Source organism: Mustelus asterias, chromosome 2 (genome assembly GCF_964213995.1).
Source record: "Mustelus asterias chromosome 2, sMusAst1.hap1.1, whole genome shotgun sequence".
In the NCBI taxonomy this organism is placed as follows: Eukaryota; Metazoa; Chordata; class Chondrichthyes; order Carcharhiniformes; family Triakidae; genus Mustelus; species Mustelus asterias.
Window position 1 is genome coordinate 45,452,770 of NC_135802.1, and position 22,351 is coordinate 45,475,120.

Below are 22,351 nucleotides of genomic sequence, written 5' to 3' on the forward strand. Positions count from 1 at the left end.
CCAGAGTACAGGACTGAGATAGAGAATCTGGTCAACTGGTGCAACAATAATAATCTCTCCCTCAATGTCAACAAAACAAAGGAGATAGTCATCGACTTCAGGAAGCATAGTGGAGGGCATGCCTGAATACATCAATGGGGACGAAGTGGAAATAGTCGAGCGCTTCAAGTTTCTAGGTGGCCAGATCTGTCCTGGTCCCTCCAGGTGGACACTATAGTTAAGAAAGCCCACCAATGCCTCTACTTTCTCAGGAGACTAAGGAAATTTGGCATGTCTGCTACAACTCTCATCAACTTCTACAGATGCACCATAGAAAGCATTCTTTCTGGTTGTATCACAGCTTGGTACGCCTCCTGCTCTGTCTAAAACCACAAGAGACTACAAATGGTCGTAAATGAAACCCAGTCCATCCCTCAAACCAGCCTCCCATACATTGTCACTTTCTACACTCGGCACTGCCTTGGAAAAGCAGCCAGCATAATCAAGGACCGCATGCACCCCGGACATGCTCTCTTCCACCTTCTTCCGTCAGGAAAAAGATACAAAAGTCTGAGATCACGTACCAACCGACTCAAAAGCAGCTACTTCCCTGCTGCCATCAGACTTTTGCATGGACCTACTTCACATTAAGTTGATCTTTCTCTGCACCCTAGCTATGATTGTAACACTACATTCCCAACTCTCTCTTTTCCTTCCCTATGTACGGTATGCTTTGTATAGTGCGCAAGAAACAATATTTTTCACTGTATACCAATACGTGAGACAATAATAAATCAAATCCATACAAATGTTAGATGATTTAGTTTGGGGGAAGTTCTGAAAGAGTGCGGCAGCTGAAGGCATAGATTGATTTGTTTTTGCAAATGTAAGATAACGGTATGGATTCTCCTCAATTGAATGATGTGAACCGGCTGGCTGATTTCGTGTTTGCCATTTATATCATGAACCATGAGAAAGAACTGAAGTCTAAACTTCAAGGAAGCGGGCTTTTACTCGTGTATTCCTTTGTCCAGGCCTTCATGCCAAAGTTGTTATTTTTCCGTCAAATTGAAGGCAAGAAGTTCACACACTTTCCCACTTGGCAACAGATTACAATATCTGATCAGAACCTGCATTGCATGCTGAATTTTACCGCCACTTAAAGGATTTTAGGATGATAGAAGATAACATGGCTTTGATCCCCTCCCCTTTCACATGCAATGTAGACAACGCTCCAAGTGACCTCTAACTTGAGCTTATTAACTTGCAGTCTGATTTATCGTTTGCAAAGTGATTCAAAACAGGACGACTTCCTAGGTTTTACACATTTCTGTGAACAGCACTTTCTGAAGATGACGGCTCATGCCCAAAAGATGCTTGTACTGTTTGGGTCAACTTACATCTGCGAAGACATTTTCTGTTGTGAAACTCAATAAATCAAAGAACAGATCCACCACCAGTTATGACACCTTGCAGAACTGCTCCGCGTTGCAATACCATGATGATACCTGACTTCACTTCCCTTGTTGATGCTCACGAAAGACTTTCCTCTTCACACTGAGTAGGTATTTTTTATTTAAGATGGTGAGGTAATTTTATCACAAAATAGATATGCCCCTCCCCATCATCCAAACCCCTCCCCATCATCCAAACCCTGTGGTAGGCTGTGATGACCCACAGTCAAATAGCCTGTTGGTGATAGTCTGGGCTAAATTATGAAGAATTAGCATGTAGTTAAAGCAGACAGCATTAAAAGTGCCCATTGAACTGTACCACAACCAGGAGACTAAATTTTAAGGAAAGAGGAAAGAAACAATTGGCATAAAAAAGAAAAAAAATCTCACTAAAGCAAAAAAAATGAATACGCTTTTTTCTTTGATCATGCTAGGTGCCTTTTAATTCTTGCAGAGAGCAAACAGTCTCTTACCTGGGTTGTGGAAACCATAGTTGAAACAGAAACAGTGGTCAAAGGTGATGTGCTCATTGGCTGTGAATGGGTTGCACTTTGTGGAGGTAAAATAGAACTTGAAAGAGGAGTACTGCAGCTTGAGCCTGGTAGTGTATTCTGCAGTGAAACTGGTACTTCATTACTTGTGTAAATACCTAAAAAAAAAAATGGGTTGTGCAAATCTCAGTTTAAAAATTCACACCAACTCTTTGTCCAAAACTTACCATTCATCCAAGGACAACAATCTTTCATCCAGATATCGACATGAATCCTGTGCCATTAATCAATTGATCAGTCACCCAGGATGTGAACCACAGATTTTGGCCAGTTTTTAAATCACACTAATGCTGCAAGCAAAGCTCAATCTATGACTGTCCTACAGTAAATTTACTGAAACAATTGAACATGGACCATGATGAGGTAAAGCTATTCCACACTTCCCTGACACTGTAAGATACAGGTTTAATCAATACAATATTTATAGCTAGCAGGGACCTGCAATACACCTGCTGTCAAAACTATAGGATTTCTAGTTATTCCTTCATCCAAAGCTTGAACAGATTAAAAATTTCCACACTGGGAAAAGCTACATAAAGCTGCCCATGGGAAGAAGAAACAGGTGACTATAAATACAAAACTCCACCAAGAGTCTGTTTATGTGACTTATTTGTCACAGATTATGCAAGTCTCTTGGGAATCGTTTTCTCCCAAAATAAAAGGATAGTTTTACATCTGATGGACTCAATATTATTCGAAGAATGAAAACTATATTTCCTTGAAATCTGTCTGTATTAACTTCCGCATCTATCAAAGAAAACAGCTTCCTAAAGACCTTTTTTTTATTTGTTCACGGGATGTGGGCGTCGCTGACTGAGCCAACATTTTTATTACCCATCTCTAACTGCCCGATATTTCAGAGGGCATTTGAGAGTCAACCACATTGCTGTGGGTCTGGAGTCACATGTGGACCAGACCAGGTAAGGATGGCAGATTTCCTTCCTTAAAAGGATATTAGTGAACCAAATTGGTATTTTAAAACAATCGACAATGGTTTCATGGTCATCACTAGACTTTTAATTCCAGATTTTATTGACTACAAATTTCACCATCCGCCATGGTGGGATTTGAACCCAGACCCCCGGAGCATTATCCTGAATCTATGTGACAATACCACTAAGCCACTGCCATGGTAAAGTCTCATTTAGAACGCTAGTTTTGTAGTAACATTATAACAGCTCAATATTCGAGTTTAAGCTTGTGAGGTGACATGCCCATTGGAGTTAAACTGTGCGGAAACTGTGGAGAGTATGTGTAGACTGTTATCATCATCTTCATCTAAAGGATTAACACTGATACATTCTATTAATTCATCTAATTGCTTTTCTAAAATGTTTTAATTCAAATCTAGTAAACTTTAATTTTTACCACAAAGAATAGCTTTCAAACAAAAGTTGTATCAAATAACTGTCCATCATTTTGTCACACTTGATCAATTCCATCATCTCATCCACCCTACCCCTGCAATCCCCATCCCATTCCACTCATGCCATCTCTGCCTTGCCAACTCAACCCTTGTATCAATCCCAGCCGAGCCTTCATAGAATCTGTCTAGCATGAGGAACTTGATTGTTGGGCTCCCCTTACCATCCACAAACACCCCCCCTCTCCCATCCCACCACACAAACAATCTTTGGTGTGCACATATGTCAAGCGCTCCTGTCTTTTGCGTACCCCACTTCCTTTCACGTGCACGAGGCATTCCTCACTAAATAAACCCACCAATAGATGTGCCCCTTAAGTTGGTCAGTTAAAACATGTCTGGACAGACAAACTAGGTACTGTTACAGATACAACCACATCACAGGACTTGCTTAATTTTTCTCTCCTTTGAAGTCCGTTTCTCTTGCATTAACGTTTTGGTTTAACCTTACTTGCTGGATTTTCAATATTGCTCATGATGTAAGCAATTTGTTTTCATCTTCCTTCATAAGAACATAATAGGAGCAGGAGTAGGCCATCTAGCCCCTCGAGCCTGCCCCGCCATTCAATAAGATCATGGCTGATCTGATAGTGGTTTCGTTCCACTTACCCGCCCACTCCCCATAACCCTTAATTCCCTTATTGATCAGAAATCTATCTACCTGTGACTTAAACATATTTAACGAGGTAGCCTCCACTGCTTCAATGGGCAGAGAATTCCAGAGATTCACTACCCTCAGAGAAGAAGTTCCTCCTCAACTCTGTCCTAAACTGACTCCCCCTTATTTTGAGGCTGTGTCCTGTAGTTCTCGTTTCCTTTCTAAGCGGAAAGAATCTCTCCGCCTCTACCCTGTCTAGCCCCTTCATTATCTTATGTGTCTCTAAGATCTCCCCTCAGCCTTCTAAACTCCAACGAGTACAGGCCCAATCTACTCGATCTCTCCTCATAAGCTAACCCCTCATCTCCGGTATCAACCTGGTGAACCTTCTCTGTACTCCCTCCAAGGCCAATACATCCTTCCGCAAATGAGGGGACTAACATTGCACACAGTACTCCAGTTGCAGCCTCACCAGTACCTTGTACAATTGCAGCAAGACCTCCCCGCTTATATACTCCATCCCCTTCGTGAAAAAGGCCAACATTCCATTTGCCTTCTTGATTACCTGCTGCACCTGCAAACTGAGTTTTTGCGATTCATGCACAAGGACCCACAGGTCCCTCTGCACAGTAGCATGTTGTAATTTTTCTATGTTTCTATGTTTTCACCATTTAAATAATAGTCCATTTTACTATTATTCCTTCCAAAGTGGATAACCTCACACTTGTCATCCTTACAAAGTGAACACAGGACTTAGGAGGAGTAGGGTATTCAGTCCTTCAAGCCTGCTTCACCATTCACTAAGATCATGGTTGATCTAGTTGTGGTCTCAACTCCACTTTGCTACCTGCCCCCCAAGTAGTGCACGACTCCCTTGTACATCAAAAATTTGCCTAACCCTGTCTTGAATAAATTCACTGACCTGGCCTCCACTATTTTCTGGGGAATAGAATTCCACATACTAACAACCATTTGAGAGAAAAATAAATTCTCATTTCCGCATTAAATGGTAGATATCTTATTCTTAAACTGTGTCCCCCAGTTCTAGCCTCTCTCACAAGTAGAAACATCCTCTATCCTATCAAATCCCTTCAGAATATTTTATGTTTCAATAAGATCACCCCTTATTCTCTTAAATGGCAATGAGTGTAGGTCCAACCTGTTCAACCTTTCTTCGTAAGATAAGCCCTTCATCACAGGAATGAGTCTAGTGAACCTTCTCTGAACTGCTCCTAATGCAATTCTATCCTTCTTAAAATGAGAACAAAACTGTACACGGTACTCCAGATGTGTCTTACCAAGATTCAGTACAGCCACAGTAAAACTTCCAAATTTTATATTCCACTCCGCTTGAAATTAATGCCAACATTTGCTATCCTAAGAATTCTATTTAATTGTTGAAACTGCAATGGATGCATCATAGAACATAGAACAGTGCAGCACAGGAACAGACCCTTTGACTCAGTGTTGTGCTGAACATGACACCAAATTAAACTAATCCCTTCTGCCTGCCCTTGGCCCAATAGAACATGAAAGCTTTTAACAGACTGCGTATCAAGGATGGAGAGAAAGGTTATGAGTTCAAAGCTAACTGCAGCACGGAACGATCGCAAAGGAGAAAGATTAAGAGAAAGAGAAAATGCAAAGAGGTCCTTCAGAAAACTGCTCTAAAACAGGAATTGTTAGATGTGGGAGGGTGATGTCAACTCTTTGGGCGGAATTTTCCACTGAATATATAATATTTTAAAAGTCAAATTCCAAAGTAACTTGACTCTGTGAACACTGCTGATTTGCTTATTCCGAAGACAGAAAATTCACCCTGAAATTAAGATCCATGGTAATTGTTATCAAAAAGGATTAAAAGGCCAGTTTCCTTTTACTTTGTTTAATTTATGCCTCAGGTCTCATTAAAGTAAGGAAGGAAACAATGCTTTCTTGCACTGCAATGCATTAATACAAGTCTGGCGGCTGTTGACCCAGAAAATTGATTACATTTGATGATTCATGAATTCTTGCATCTAATTAATTTAAGCTTCCTGAAGCATACAGAATCATTGCACCTAAATATTCCTTCTGTTTAATGCAAAGATTACAAATTAACCGGTAACGGTAATAATAAAGATATGAAACTTGCTGGTTAATTACTTTGCCAACAACATTGGCATGGTTAATTAAAAAGGAAACAAAATAGCAATTTGCAACATGCAACCAGTTGCAAAAACTCCTCATTCACTAATCTTTTAGGAAAATAAATCTGCTGCTCTTGCTGGCTGATATGCAACTCCAGTCCCACACTAACTGCCCTCTGAAGTAGCCAAACAAGCTGCTACAATTAACAACAAGATTGTTGACTCGGTTGCAAACCAAGCATCGAATCAGGATCCAATCACGGCATAGTCTATTTAATCCTGCTAAATTCTCCTCCCTAACATCTGGGGATTGTGCCAATGTAGGGGGAACAGTCCCACAGACAAGTCAAACAACAACATAACAGTCATCACCACCAGCCTGAGGATGTCTTAACCCACCAGTATGTTGGTGTTAACTTTGTTTTTACTGCATCAACCATTTGAGATCCTGTTTTTAGCATCTTGTGAGCCTGAACCCTAAATCTTTGCATGCTAACTGATCACCCAGCTATTCCTCAAAGTACGCGTATTTTTAAATTTTCTAACCAAAACTTGCCACCCCACATTTACTTGTATTAAGTTGCATCTACTGCTGTTTTTCCCATGACTATCATTTTATCAATCTTCCCTCAATTTCTTGGAGCGGTGGAATTATTTACATCTAGACTTCAGCAGTTGAGGGGGACTAAGGTGGGTGAGCAGGAAAAGGCGGTGGGCGAGTGGGAAAAGATGAGGAAAAAGGACAGGAAAGGGAGAAAAAAAAGAGGGGAGAAAAAAAAGATTGGTTATGAAAACAATAAATGTTTTTGATATATAAACTTATCCATACATTCACCTGAACCAGCTGGAGATGAGCTAACACTAAGACTCTGTAAACTTCCATTCCTGAGCAGAGATGGAGATTTCTGCAGACTTGCACTTGCCACACTTCCTGCAGCAGATGTAACAGATGATGATGGTGATGCAGAAGAGAGAGAGAGCTGGGAAATGCTATCCTTATTTTTACTTCCTTTTGGTCTGCCGGGTCCATGCTTGTACTTTTTATTTCCCTTTCGTTTTTTTTCTTTTACTGTCTCTTGCTCCATGGCTGAAGTTTGAGTTCTTCTGTACCCTGGTACAGCGCTTGAAGTCACAGTAGAAACATCAGAGGTGTCATAATCTCCACAACCACTCTCTGAGTGATCAATGTTTATTACTTGGGGAGGTCCAGATGATGTTGGTGGAAGGCCCAGCACAGGACTAGCACTAATCAAAGTTGTTTCTTGGTCAAGAGCTTCTCCCTTAGTTGTCTCTCTGGTTGAGGATTGCTGTGAATGACTGTAACCATCAGTTCTTGTATCCGGTTCAGTGAAAGTTTGAAACTCTTGTGGTGACTGGACTGAACTGCTAGATGATTTTGCACTGGTTGGAGTTCCTAATAGACTGCCTGCAACAAAAATATTGGTTAACTGGTTAATTACGCAAAAATCAAGTACAGGATTTTGATTTCTTAACCATTCCATAAATGAACAGTTCAAAATATCAACGTCATAATTAGCTCCACAAATACAGCACCAGCGGCAATTATTCACTTTTTACTACACCTTTTTTATAGATCTGTTTAAAATCCTCATGCTTTCTCTAGAAAACAAATTTCAGCTTCACAAATAAAAGAATTTTCACTTTGCATTTACAGTATTTTTACAATGTAATAAAAAGTACACACTTCAAAAGCAGTATTCCTTGGGCAAGCTTCATCAGTGGTAGAACCAGCAACCTGCAAATAAAGAATCTTTTGCTGACCAAATCAGCAGATAAATTAATGAGCGTAGATGCATTTTAATTACTCGGAAATTCCAGTCATATTTTTAAAATCTTATTCTGTGCTCGGCTAAATGCACCAAATATTTAGTCCATTTGCTGATTGATTAATCCAGGCTGTTAAATGTTAGCCTATTTTTTGAGATCAAGTTTGTCCCGTTGCATTAATCCAACCAGGTCAAATTAGTAACTGCTCGCTTGACAGAGCTAGGCTGTACACAAGAAGAACTGATTTAGAATTGTGTGGGCCAGTGAAAAAGTGAGACAATAGAAGAGTCAGGAAAAAAAATGCAGATAGAACGTCAACAGTTTTTCCAATTGGGGTCAAACAACTCTTTGGAGAATCCCAAGTGCTGTAACTACTACTGACGCATGACACAAATAAACAGACTTGCACTTTGAAAGCATGTTATTATGTCTCTGCATAAAACAGAGGTTTATCATTTCAAGAGCAGTGTCGTTATTTTTGTGTAGCCAATAAAGACATAGACACTGCAAAGTTACACAAACAACAAACAAATCAACACATAGCTAATCAACTTTGGCAGAGCTGTGTTCAAATAGTGCCATTGAACCATTTCTGGTCAGCTAGCCAAGTACCTGTCGTTTCAGTTTAAAATCTTACCTGAAAGACAATACCTGACAACACAGCACTACTTTAGTATTTTATTAAAATGCCAATCTAGGCCATGTGGTTAACTCCTTGGCTTTTAACATATTGTGTTCTAACTCAAGATTGCCATTAAGTGAACTAGGAAGTACTTGATTGAATGGGCATTGCAAGGTATCAAGGCAATAGTGATGGGGGAAGCAAGTAAAATCAGTGTTTCCAATACACTGTCCAATTAAGACCAGCAAAAATCCTAGAATCGTATCTAATGAAATTTGGTTTTGTTATTATAATCCACTAATTCTGAGAAAATGGAAGCATCGATTTTCTGAATACCAAATCTTAACATTTCAGGATATTTGACATTTATGTTCAAAGGAAGTTACATTTAAAACATGCTAAAGCAACCAATCCTCAGCTGCAGGCTAAAGATGTGTATAGAAGTTAGACATGCCACTATGTGCAAAATCACAGGTCAGTGTTTCCTTCAAATGAAGACAACAAAGTTAATTGTCTCATTCCAGGTCATTAAACCCAGATGACCCCTATTCATTTTGAGAACAAAAAGAGATAATGGGTTTGAGATGCACACCCTTAGGGTGAAAGGGGTAGCTAGTTTAATCACTTGCCAACCAATCAGCACCCCTTTTCTCCTATGGTATAAATTGAGGTGATCTTTTGAAATTTGACATTCTTGCGTTTATCCTGAAGAGTGCAAGATGAAAAGCTTTGGCAACACATCTCTCTTTTCAGCAATATTCAAAAGCAAAGATGTTATGCTAAGTATTTAGCAATAACTGGTTAGGCCTCAGTTTCACCATTGTGCCCCATTTCAGGCACCTTACTTTAGGAAAGATGTCAAAGCCTTAAGAGGGTACTTTGGAGATTTACTAGCAGGGTACCAGGGATTAAGACCTTCTCATGCACCAGACAAGCTGCAATTGTTCTTTGTGCAGAGGTTATGGGGTGGTTTATCAAAAGTAGAGGATTCAAAATTATGAAGGTGCTGTAAGATTGAAACAGGAGAAACAGTTCCCAGTGGCCGAAGGAGGATATATCTCCGGTTTCCTCCCACCGTCTAAAGATGTGCGGGTTCGGTTGATTGGCCAGGTTAAAAAAAAAATTGCCCCATAGAATCCTAAGATGCGTAGGTTAGAGGGATTAGTGGGTAAATATGTCGGGGTAGGGCCTCGGTGGGATTGTGGTCGGTGCAGACTCGATGGGCCGAATGGCCTCCTTCTGCACTATAGGGTTTCTATGATTCTTTCTTTCTATACAAGATACTTGGTAAAAGAATATGACAAGAAATAAGAGGAGTGGACTATACAGCCCATTAAGCCTGCTCCATCATTCAATACAATCATCACTAATCTAGGGTTTCACCCTGCCTGCTACCCATATTCCTTGTTGAATAGACTGATCATACAAAAAGTTGACAAGGCACTGGGACCAGGTGAGATGCATCCAAGGATACTGAAGGAAATGAAAATGGAAATTGCAGGGGTGCTGGCCATAATCTTCCAGTCTTCTTTAGACTCAGGGAGGTGCCAGAGGACTGGAGAATTGTAAATGTTATGCCCTTATTTAAGAAAGGTTGTATGGATAGCAATGACAGATCAGTCAGTTTAACATGAGTGGTGGGCAAACTTCCAAAAACAATTATTTGGGCTAGAATTAGTCAGCACATAGAAAAATGTGGGTTGACTCGGAAGAGTTAGCATGAATTTCTAAAGGAGAAATCACATTTAACCAACTTGGAGTTCTTTTGAGGAGGTAAAAGGTCAAGGAGGGTAATGTTGCTGTTCTATTGTACATGGACTTTCAGAAGGTATTTGACACAGTGCCACACAAATTTTAAGAAAAGTTACAGATCATGGAATAAAAGAGACAGTAGCAACTTGGATACAAAATTGGCTGAATAATAGGAAGCAGAGTGTAACGATCAATGGATATTTTTCAGGCTGGAGGAAGGTTGTAATAGTGTTCCCCAAAGGTCAATATTCGGACCCTTGCTTTTGCTGAAATATATTAATGATCTAGATCTTGGTGCAGGAGACAAGTTCAAAGTTAGCCAATGACAAAATTTGGAAGTGTTGTAAACTTTGATATGGAGTGTAAAACTTCAAAAAGACAGACACGTTAGTGGCAGATAGGTGATAGATGAAATTCAATGATCAAAGTGTGAGGTGATGCATGTCGGCAAGAACAACATGGAGTGATATTATAAAGTTGAGTAAAATTCTTAAATGGGTGCAGGAGCAAAGGGACTTTGGTGTATATGTGTACAGATCAGTAAATGTGGCAGGACAGGTGGCGAGCAGTTAAAGTATGTAGTATTTTGGGCTTTAATAATAGGGGCATGGAGTACAAGAGTAAGGAAGTTATGCTGAAGTTATACAAGACACTAGTTAGACTTCAGCTGGAATACTGTGTACAGTTCTACGTACCACACTATAGGAGGGATATTGGAGAGAGTGCAGAAGAGGTTTACAAGAATGGTTTCAGGGATGGGAAACTTCAATTATGAGTATAGATTGGAGAGATTGGGACAGTTCTCCTCGGAGAGAAGACGATTGAGAGATGATTTGATAGAGATGTTTAAAATCCTGGGGAGGTTGGACAGAGCAGATAATAAGAAACTGTTCCCATTCATATAAGCATCAAGAACGAGAGATGGCACAGATTTAAAGTGATTTGCAAAAGAAGTAAATGTGAAAAAAAACTTTTTCACCTAAGTGGTTTGGGTCTAGAACGCATTGCCAGAAAGTGTGGTGGAGACAGGTCCAATTAAGGCATTTAAGAGGGCATTAGATGATTACTTGAATAGAAGCGATGTGCAAGGGTACAGGGAAAAGACAAGGGAATGGCACTAAGTCATGATGCTCGTTTGGAGAGCCGGTGCAGACACAATGGGCCAAAATGGTCTCTTTCTGCATCATAAGGCATCGAGGCGGCACGGTAACACAGTGGTTAGCACTGCTGCTTCACAGCTCCAGGGACCTGGGTTCGATTCCTGGCTTGGGTCACTGTCTGTGTGGAGTTTGCACATTCTCGTGTCTGCGTGGGTTTCCTCCGGATGCTCCGGTTTCCTCCCACAGTCCAAAGATGTGCGGGTTAGGTCGATTGGCCATGCTAAAATTAGTGTCCTGAGGCGTGCAGGTTAGAGGGATATGGGGGTAGGGCCTGGGTGGGATTGTGGTCGGTGCAGACTCGATGGGCCCACTGGCCTCTTTCTGCACTGTAGGGTTTCTATGATACCAATTCTGAGATTGATTCCGTGAGAGACTAACGATCTATCTATCCCAGTCTTAAATATATTCAATGATGGAGCATTCACAACCCTCGGGCTATAGAATTCCAAAGATTCATAACCCTTTGAGTAACAAAATTTGGTCTCATTTCAATATTAAACAATTGCCTTTATCCTGAGACTGTGCCCCCATGTTCTATATTCCGCTTCCCGGGGGAGGGGAAAATAAATCTCACTATCTACCCTGTCAAGCACCTTCAGAATCACAGGCAACATGAGGAGAATAATTCAAGCAGCAAGTTTTGATCTGAATGCACTCCCCAAAATGGTAGTGTCAACAGATTCAATTGTAACTTTCAAAGTTGTGACTAAAGTGCAATGGAGTGGGATGAATTTCAAAGACCAGCACCAAACATGGGCCCAATGATTTACTCTTGTGCTGCTTAATTCTGTGAAGTTTACTTGAATAAAGCTTTTTGATTTACATTCAAATTGCTCTTCAAAATATTGTTTTTAAATTGAGATGATCTTTTAAACTTATCATATTTCCAGATACAGCTGATAATATTCTGGTCAGGCAGCCTCAGTGAAAAGAGAAAGAGAGTTAATGTTCCAGATCAACGAACTTTCATCGTAGTCCTGAAATCATAACTAGTCCATAGTCATCAACCTGAAATGTTTATTCTTTCTCTGCCCACAGATGCTGCCTGACCCGAATATTTTCAGCACTTTTCAGATTTCCAGCATTAATATTTTGCTTGCGTAATCATATTTCTAATTGGGCTTACTGAATACTACCAATACCCCCATGGGAAAATATGCAGGAACTGCCATCACCTGACTTTGTAGTTGTCTGGATATTTAGAAAACAGAAGTATAGCTATTTAATGGTACAGAACCTGCTAAAAAGGGGCATGCTGTGGAAGCTTTTTGTCTTGCACTCATCAGAACAGTTCGCAGAGAGAACAATTTATACTGCACGAAAAGAGAGTGGTGATTGATTGGCAAGTAGGCTCTGATTGATAGAGGTATTACCATGGAGAATGCATCAGGGGACATGAACTGCCGAACTTTGAATTTTGTTAATTATACTGAAAACAAATTCAAGAAGGAGAATGTCCATATAGTATGCCTTTTTAAACTAAACAAAAGCTTTGAAGACAGTCATCCCTTGGTTCATTCACGATAGCAATGCTCTGACCAGAGCCAACTTGCCTGGTTTGATATTTGAACATAAACTTTGCCATTAACTATTTCCTGGCACATTCTCCATGGTATCGCCTCTACCAGAGAACATTTGAAAACCAATCTCATCATACAGTACAAATTGTTGTTCCCTTAACTATTGGTATTCTTGCAAACTGCCCTGGGTGCAAAATGAAAAGCTTACATAACATGTCTCTTTTCCAGTAAAATAGAAAAATATTTAGAAACAAAAGTATAATAAAGAATCATCTGCACAGATTTCAAACAGGTAGGTCATGTTCAACTAATTTAACTGAAGTAACAAAAAGTGTAGATATGGATAACATACTTGATGCAAGATACTTGGATTTTCAATAGAAGACCCATGACAAAGGTCAGAGCACAGGGTCAGGGGACAAGGAGCAGAATGGGTAGCAACTGGCTAACACAGCAGAAACAGTAAGTAACCATTGACGGTAGTTACTTAGAGTAGCAGAATATAGGATTGATGTTCCACTGGGATAGGTGTTGGAACCTCTGTTGTTCACCATTTACATAAATGGTATGGACTCAGGAATCTGAAATACAAATTAAAGTTTGCAGATGTCACCAAACTGGGTGGTTTGGTTAATGTTGAGGAAGACTGCAGCAGAATATAATTAATAACATGAAGAACAGCAACGTAAATGGCAAATGAATTTCAATGCAGGCAAGTGCAAGATAGTACATTTGGATGTCACCAGTTACCCCAAAAATAAGGATTGAACTAGGGTCAAGGAGCAAATGGATATTAGGACAGAGATTTACAAACCATGGGAAGTAGTAAGACAGATAAACAAAAGACAAACAAATGTACATAGGTTCATTTCGGGAACAACAGAATTCAAAAATCAGACAAGGTTAAACTTGTATGGAACCTTGGTTAGGCCGCACTGGAGTATGTTACTTAGTTCTGGCCCTGATATAAAGAAGGATATCAAGGCACAAAGGCACTAAAAATTGAAAAATATAATCAAAACATCTGATGTCGTGTTAGCCTTCATCTCAAAGGGAGTGAAATACAGTGATGCTTCAGTGTTTTAGTCAAACCCCAAATGAATGATTCAATAAGCCCTGAAAATGAGCACACCGGTCGCAATGTGTGACTAACTCGTACCCATGCTTTTAAAGTTGACAGCACACTAATTTCATTTGGCCTACTAATTTAAACAATGGTAGTATGCAGCTAGTGCTAAGCGCATGACTGAGTGGCTGTATGTCTGAGCAGGGCACACAAAATTGAGAGGGGCTCCCCTAAGGATAACTTTCACCAATTAAAGCCAGCCTATACCTCTTAAAGGAGATGTATCTTTTGCAAAGAACAGTTTTGGGAAGCAATTCTGAAAGTGATTTTAGGCACTAGAATTCCACAACATGGTAGACAGCAGGCTGCAAATATTTTCCAATGCTGTCCTGGAAGTCAAAAGATGTAATTTACCCATAGGGAGTCCAACGAGTTGCAAAGACAATGGAACAAGATATCCTTGGCTGTCGATACTAAGAGTCTAGCCCTAGGGAACTGGGTGCTGCTCTGAAAGAAACTTGCAAGTGGTCAAGGTCAGTGAACATACTTGCTAATGTTATACCCCACTAACTGCACCAGTAAGCTCACCTTGCTCAATGCATCAATGCCCGCTCACCCACAAGCAGTCTCTATTACAACTCAGATCTCGCATTCACAGCTTCATTACACCCTCAAACACTTAGAACTGCTATAAGCCTTATACTCATATCTCACGGCATCCCTATGCTACCGGCTATTAAACTGCAACAGCCAAATCTCTCATATTAAGTTGCAATAGTTGCTTGATGACAAAGACAGAGACTAAGGGTGGGATTTTTACGGCTTCACTCGACCCAAGACCGGACAATCCCACCCGCGGTCAACAGACATTTCCACTGTCCGCCCCTTACCCGCTCAGATTCCATGGTGGGCAGGACAGTAGAATTCTGGCCTAAGTCTTGACTTCTTCAAACTGAGCTTTATTCTCTTGACATAAAACGCTTCCTCCTTGACTTGTTACCCCTTTATATACATACTGAATGAAATAGCTAATTAACTTACAATTATCCACTCCTTGACAATTAACTGTTTCCCTCCCCAACAACTCAAACACATTCTTCCACACTCAATGAAACATTCACCTCTTTCTTGCAGGAATAAGATAATGAATAAAGAAAATCGTACTAAACCAATAGGAGCAGGCATGGTTCCATTTCCTGACCCCAATGGAGGACACAGTGCTCACCAACATTGGAGCAACCATGGTTGAGGTAATAGCCAACAGTGGAGCTAAAACCATAAAGATAGTGGAGCAGTGGCATGGTGGTACGGTGGTGGAATGGTAATGTCACTAACCTCGAGGCCTAGGCTAATGTTGGCATCTGGTGTATTATGAATTCAAATAATTATTTTAAAAATCTGGAATTAAATCGAGTCTCAGTAATGGTGACCATGAAATTATTGGATTGTTGTAAAAATCCACCTGGTTCACCAACATCCTTGAAGGAAGGAAATTTGCCATCCTTACCTGGTCTGGCTTGTACATGACTCCAGGCCCACAGCAATGAGGCTGACTCTTAAATGCCCTCTGAAATGGCCAGGCAAATCACTCCGTTGCACCAAACAGCTAGAGAGTCGTAAATGAATAAAACTGGATGGACCATCCTTGGCACTGGAAACAATGACACATCCTGCCCAATCAACCCCCATGAATCTCTGGGGGCTAGTCCCTAATTTGAGGAAGCTGTCAAACAGACAAGGCAAACCACCACTGACAGTCATACTCACCAAATCATATCTTACAGCCATCACTATTCCTCCATCACTACTCCTGGGTAGATCGTCTCCCACTGGCAGCACAAACCTCGAGAGGTGGTGATACAGTGGACGGAATGGCTCAGGGAGTCATTTACATTGACTCCGGCCTGCATTAAAACTTAAGACATCAGGTCAAATATGGCAACGAAACATCCTGAAGATCATCACCTCGTGCCATCCCTCCATGATCAACACTGACTTCACCTCAGCCTCACCTGCCAAAGGTGCATCGGTCCATGACTCTATTAATGGGTGTGATCACCACACAACCTGTGCAGACAAAGTAATGTTTCCACACTGAGAATATTGTCCATCATGTTGTGCCACAAGCATGATGTTAACTAGTGTAGATTCAGAACAAGTCTAGCAGCTCCAGAACCAGCAGAGCCCTATTCAAATCACTAGTACCGGGCTGACAATATGGATAATTGTCCAGTTATGTCATGTTCTCAAAATGAAAGAAAAATCCATTCCAGTCCATTACCATCTCATCAGTCTACTCTCAATCATCAATGAAGTGATGGAAGGTGTCATTAACATCACTATCAAGCAGTACTTGCACAGCAATAACCTTATCACCAATGATCAGTTTGGTCTCCACCAGGCCCACTCAGCTCCTGACCTTATTACAGCCTTGGTCCAAACAGGGACGACATTAACTGAATTCAAGAGTTAAGTGTGATTGCCCTGTCATCAAGGCAATATTTGACCGAGTGTGGCATCAAGGAGCACTTTTTAAAATGAACTCTTGGATTCAGGGCAAAACACTCGATGGTTCATTTCGTATGTAGCACGAAGAAACACAACTGTGGTTGTTGGAGGTCAATTAGCTCAGCCTCACGGTAGTATCTCAGTCTCAACCATCTTCAAGTACTTTGTCAATGACTTTCCTTCCATTCTAAGATCAGAAATGAAGGGTGTTCACTGATGATTGCGCAATATTCAGCACAATATTTGGCAAAAAATGTGGACATTTCAGCTTGGACTGATGGCAAGTAACATTCGCACAACTAAGTGGCAGGCAATACAAAACTCCAACAGGGGAGAATCTAACCATGTCCCCTTGACATTCAACAGCATTACCATCACCATCAACACTTTGGAGGTTCCCACTGACTAGAAATTTAACTGGACAAGCTAAAGAGGTACTTAGGCAAAGCAGGTCAGAGGTAGGAATTTCTGCAGCAAGTAAGTCACTTCATGATTTCTCAAAGCCTGTCCATCATCTACAAGGCACACGTCAGGAGTGCTTTCCCCACAACCCTTTATCACAAAGTCTTTCTCCTTTCAGATAGCCAAGAGCTGCAACCTGTCCAGGAAACAATGAAAGTGCAAGAGTTACATGGGAAAGAAAATGGTGAAGTAGTAAAAATATCACTCACACTCAGTCACTGCCATTAGCTCAAATACTGACACTGGGTATAATTTATAGGATCGGTTAGAGACAGAAAATGCATGTTGCGAGACACTGCATACAAGGACAACACAGGTGACAGCCTGCCAGAGGGATTGGGTCACGTACAAGCGCTCACTTGTTCAGAAGATTAAATACAATGATGGGTATGCACACTGAAATGCCTGCTTTTTATGATAGGGTTGGCAGAATCCCTGTTCTTACTATCAAGGAGCATGGCAGCGTTCAACATCAATCTGTGATTGTTGCAAGTCAATTCTCTCAGCCTCAGGACAATACTGTCGGAGTTTCTCAGGGTACTATCTCAGCCTCAACCATCTTCAACCACTGATGGTACAAGGCTTTGTGCAGAGCTTGGAGCCCAAACTTCTAAGTCTGGAAATAGCGGCCATTACAGACTCAAACATGATGTAGCAGACTAAAATCTACGAGGAACACAAGAATAGGTTTACAATATATGTATTTAAATGCACAGTGTGGTGAATAAGACTGGTTAATTACAAACTCAAATATCTGTTTAAGAATTCCATATAGTGGTAATAATGGAAATGCAACTTAAAAGGTGAGGCATTCAAGAATATAAAGTTTTTTTAAAAATAAAAAACGTGGGGTAGTGATGATTATGCAAGATATTGCAAGTGCTGGAAAGAGTGGGTGTCATTATAATAGGGTGACAGGAGAAGAGAAGAAAATAAGACTAGCAAATAGGGAAAGTGAGAATAGAATGCCAGTCAACATAAGAGAGAACCCAAAAATCTTCCAACTGCATGTCAATAGTATGTGGTAGTAAGAGCAATGCCAACAGCGCAAGTTCAATTCTCGTACCGGCTGAGGTTATTCATGAAGGCTTGCCTTCTCAATCTTGTTCCTCACCTGAAGTGTGGTGACCCTCAGGTTAAATAACACCATGATGTGGAGATGCTGGCGTTGGACTGGGGTAAACACAGTAAGAAGTTTAACAACACCAGGTTAAAGTCCAACAGGTTTATTTGGTAGCAAAAGCCACACAAGCTTTCGGAGCTCCAAGCCCCTTCTTCAGGTGAGTGGGAATTCTGTTCACAAACAGAGCATATAAAGACACAAACTCAATTTACATGAATAATGGTTGGAATGCGAATACTTACAACTAATCAAGTCTTTAAGAAACAAAACAACGTGAGTGGAGAGAGCATCAAGACAGGCTAAAAAGATGTGTATTGTCTCCAGACAAGACAGCCAGTGAAACTCTGTGGGGGTTACAAATAGTGTGACATGAACCCAATATCCCGGTTGAGGCTGTCCTCGTGTGTGCGGAACTTGGCTATCAGTTTCTGCTCAGCGACTCTGCGCCGTCGTGTGTCGCGAAGGCCGCCTTGGAGAACGCTCACCCGAATATCAGAGGCCGAATGCCCGTGACCGCTGAAGTGCTCCCCAACAGGAAGAGAACAGTCTTGCCTGGTGATTGTCGAGCGGTGTTCATTCATCCGTTGTCGCAGCATCTGCATAGTTTCCCCAATGTACCATGCCTCGGGACATCCTCGGGATGTCCCGAGGCATGGTACATTGGGGAAACTATGCAGACGCTGCGACAACGGATGAATGAACACCGCTCGACAATCACCAGGCAAGACTGTTCTCTTCCTGTTGGGGAGCACTTCAGCGGTCACGGGCATTCGGCCTCTGATATTCGGGTGAGCGTTCTCCAAGGCGGCCTTCGCGACACACGACGGCGCAGAGTCGTTGAGCAGAAACTGATAGCCAAGTTCCGCACACACGAGGACAGCCTCAACCGGGATATTGGGTTCATGTCACACTATTTGTAACCCCCACAGAGTTTCACTGGCTGTCTTGTCTGGAGACAATACACATCTTTTTAGCCTGTCTTGATGCTCTCTCCACTCACGTTGTTTTGTTTCTTAAAGACTTGATTAGTTGTAAGTATTTGCATTCCAACCATTATTCATGTAAATTGAGTTTGTGTCTTTATATGCTCTGTTTGTGAACAGAATTCCCACTCACCTGAAGAAGGGGCTTGGAGCTCCGAAAGCTTGTGTGGCTTTTGCTACCAAATAAACCTGTTGGACTTTAACCTGGCGTTGTTAAACTTCTTACTGTAAATAACACCAGTCAGCTCTCCCCCTCAGGAGGAAACAGCAGCCTACAGTCATCGGAGACTATGGCGACTTTATTTTACCAAGTGTTGGAGTCGGTCCAATTAATGACAAAACAAGTGATGCATACTTAGCGGCGCAAGGCTAGGCTACAATACTTAATGAGCACTTTGTGTCAGTATTCTTGATGCAAGACGATGCTGACAAAATATTGGTAGATGTGGAAATGTTAAAGGTAATGGCTGGGATTGAAATCGAGAGGCAGAAGGTATAGAAAGGGTTGACAATGCTAAGAGCAAATAAATCACCTGATCTAGGTGGCAAGAAAGTGGGGTTTGTGACTGTGGAAGGATATAATCTTGCAATTTTCTCTAGAAATGGGGGAACGGTATGTTTTGTCTGTATAGCGCACAAGAAACAATACTTTTTACTATATGTTAATACATGTGACATTAATAAATCAAATCAAAATCAAGAGATGCCAAGGGATTGGAAAATGGCGAATAGGACATCTCTGTTCAAGAAAGGGCATAAGTACATTCCTCGAAACCGGGGGTAGGGAGAGCCAGCACAGATTTGTAAAAGGCAGATCATGCTTCACTGATCTCATTTAATATTTTGAAGGAACAGAGAAAGTTGAAGGGAATGAGATGGATGCTCTGAATATGGATTTTAAGAAAAATTGTTTGACAAAGTATCACATAAACGACTGATTAACAAGGTTGAAGCGGATGGAGTAGAAGGGTCAGTGTCAACCTGGATAAAAGAATTGACTTAAGAAAACAGTTATCGTAAATGGTTATTCTTCTGACAGGAGGATAATAGACAGTAATGTTAGGCCCACTACTTTTCTTTGATATTGAAATGTACAATAAAAATTCAAGTTTTCTGATGGGACAAATTTGAAGAGTAGCAAAAAGTGAGGATGATACCGTAAGGCTCCATTTAAATTTGGGGAGGTTTTTGCATTTAGTGTCAGAAGTTATTTTACACCAGGTCTGATGTATGGCCATGTGACCCAATCTGCCCCATTTTGGAGGGGCCATTCCCACTCCCTAACCCTTTCCCTCGCCAACATTCCTGCTAGCCAACCACCCTCTAGCTTGTGGTTTACCTCCGCAATCCTGCAACTCAAAGCTGCTTTCGTTTTGAAGCAGCTCTTTCCTGTCACTCACTGCTCATCTCCAGAGCCCTTACTCACAGCAAGGGCTCAGGCAAAAGGAGCAGCAAGTAGAAAAGACAATGGAGTGGGAGGTTCGGCGAGAAGAGTCAGCAGCAAGAGAGGTGGTCAGAGAACACCATCAGGACCAGGCAGAGGGGCGGGGCATGCCAACCAGAGATCAGGGGACGGGAGAGGAGCTGGAGGCTTAGAAGGAGGCAGCAAGCCGAACAATTGACAAGTTGGACGGTCAATGGCACAGCAATCCAGAAAGACGGAGGCAGAGAGTTGGTGAGTCAGAGGTAATATGCCGGTGGGTCGGTGAGCAGGAGAGACAGCAAGCTAGAGGGTCAGCAAGTGCGAGCTAAGCAAGAAGAGCTCGTATTTTTCTTTCATTATTTTTAAATTTGTTATTTTTGAAGTTATTTCATTTACAAATATAGAAATGTAGAAATATTTAACACTATAAAGTATTTCAAACCTATAGGGTTTAATGCTTCAATTTTTATTCTAATAGGAAGAGGTACAGCTCAAAAGAGTGTACAAGGAGAGTGTGACCTGGGGTTCCAGAGGCATAGATTTTGAAGGTGGTAGGATCTCAAGAGGGAGATTAACAAAACATGTGGTATCTTGGGCTTAATAAATAGAAGCATCGAGTGCAAAAACTGGGAAGGTGTGTTAAACAATTAAAAAACTCTGGGTAGGCGACAATGACAATATTGCTTCCAGTTCCAGTCACTACGCTTTAGGAAGGATACAAGGATCCTCTGGTAACGGAGAGTTATCAGAACGATTCCAGGGATGGTTTGGTTTCATTTATTGTCACATGTATTAACATAGTGAAAAGTATTGTTTCTTGCGTGCTATGCAGACAAAGCATACTGTTCATAGAGAAGGAAACAAGAGAGTGCAGAATGTAGTGTTACAATCAGAGCTATGGTGTAGAGAAAGATCAACTTAATGCAAGGTAAGTCCATTCAAAAGTCTGATAGCAGCAGGAAGAAGCTGTCCTTCAGTCGGTTGGTCTGTGACCTCAGACTTTTGTATCTTTTTCCCGACAGAAGGTGGTGGAAGAGAGAATGTCTGGGGTGCGTGGGGTCCTTAATTATGCTGGCTGCTTTGCCAAGGCAACGGAAAGTGTAGAGAGAGTCAATACATTGGTAGGCTGGTTTACATGATGGATTGGGCTACATTCAAGATCTTTTGTAGTTCCTTGTGGTCTTGGGCAGAACAGAAGCCATACCAAGCTACCAAGAATGCTTTCTATGGTGCATCTGTAAAAGTTGGAGAGAGTCGTAGCTAACATGCCAAATTTCCTTAGTCTTCTGAGAAAGTAGAGGCATTGGTGGGCTTTCTTAACTATAGTGTCAGCATGGGGGGACCAGGACAGGTTGTTGGTGATCTGGACACCTAAAAACTTGAAGCTCTCGCCCCTTTCTACTTTGTCCCCATTGACGCAGACAGGGGCATGTTCTCCTTTACGCTTCCTGAAGTCGATGACAATCTCCTCAGTTTTGTTGACATTGAGGGAGAGATTATTGTTGCCGCACCAGTTCACCAGATTCTCTATCTCATTCCTGTACTGTGTCTCATCATTGTTTGAGATCCAACCCACTAGGATGGTGTCGTCAGCAAACATGAAAATCGAATTGGAGGGGAATTTGGCCGCACAGTCATAGGTGTATAAGGAGTATAGTAGGGGGCTGAGAACACAACCTTCTGGGGCACTGGTGTTGAGAATGATCGTGGAGATGTTGTTGCCTATCCTCACTGATTGTGGTCTATGAGTTAGGAAGTTCAGGATCCAGTCGCAGAGGGAGATGTCGAGGCCAGACCACGGAATTTGGAG

At 41.4% G+C, this 22,351-nt stretch overlaps 1 protein-coding gene across 9 annotated transcripts in view; it reads right to left on the reverse strand.

Moving 5' to 3' along the window:
• The window catches only part of mllt10 (MLLT10 histone lysine methyltransferase DOT1L cofactor), a 248,754-nt gene that overhangs the window by 115,852 nt on the left and 110,551 nt on the right, over nt 1-22,351 (reverse strand). For all 9 annotated transcript variants that reach the window (XR_013500066.1, XR_013500065.1, XM_078234429.1 and 6 more), the window contains 2 exons: nt 6,970-7,560; nt 1,907-2,082 (listed from right to left, as the gene is read on the reverse strand). Coding sequence is in view for 7 of the 9 variants with exons in the window: in XM_078234429.1 (XP_078090555.1) it covers nt 1,907-2,082; nt 6,970-7,560 (767 nt within the window). In the remaining 2 variants the exon portion in view is untranslated. The remainder of the gene's footprint in view (nt 1-1,906; nt 2,083-6,969; nt 7,561-22,351) is intronic.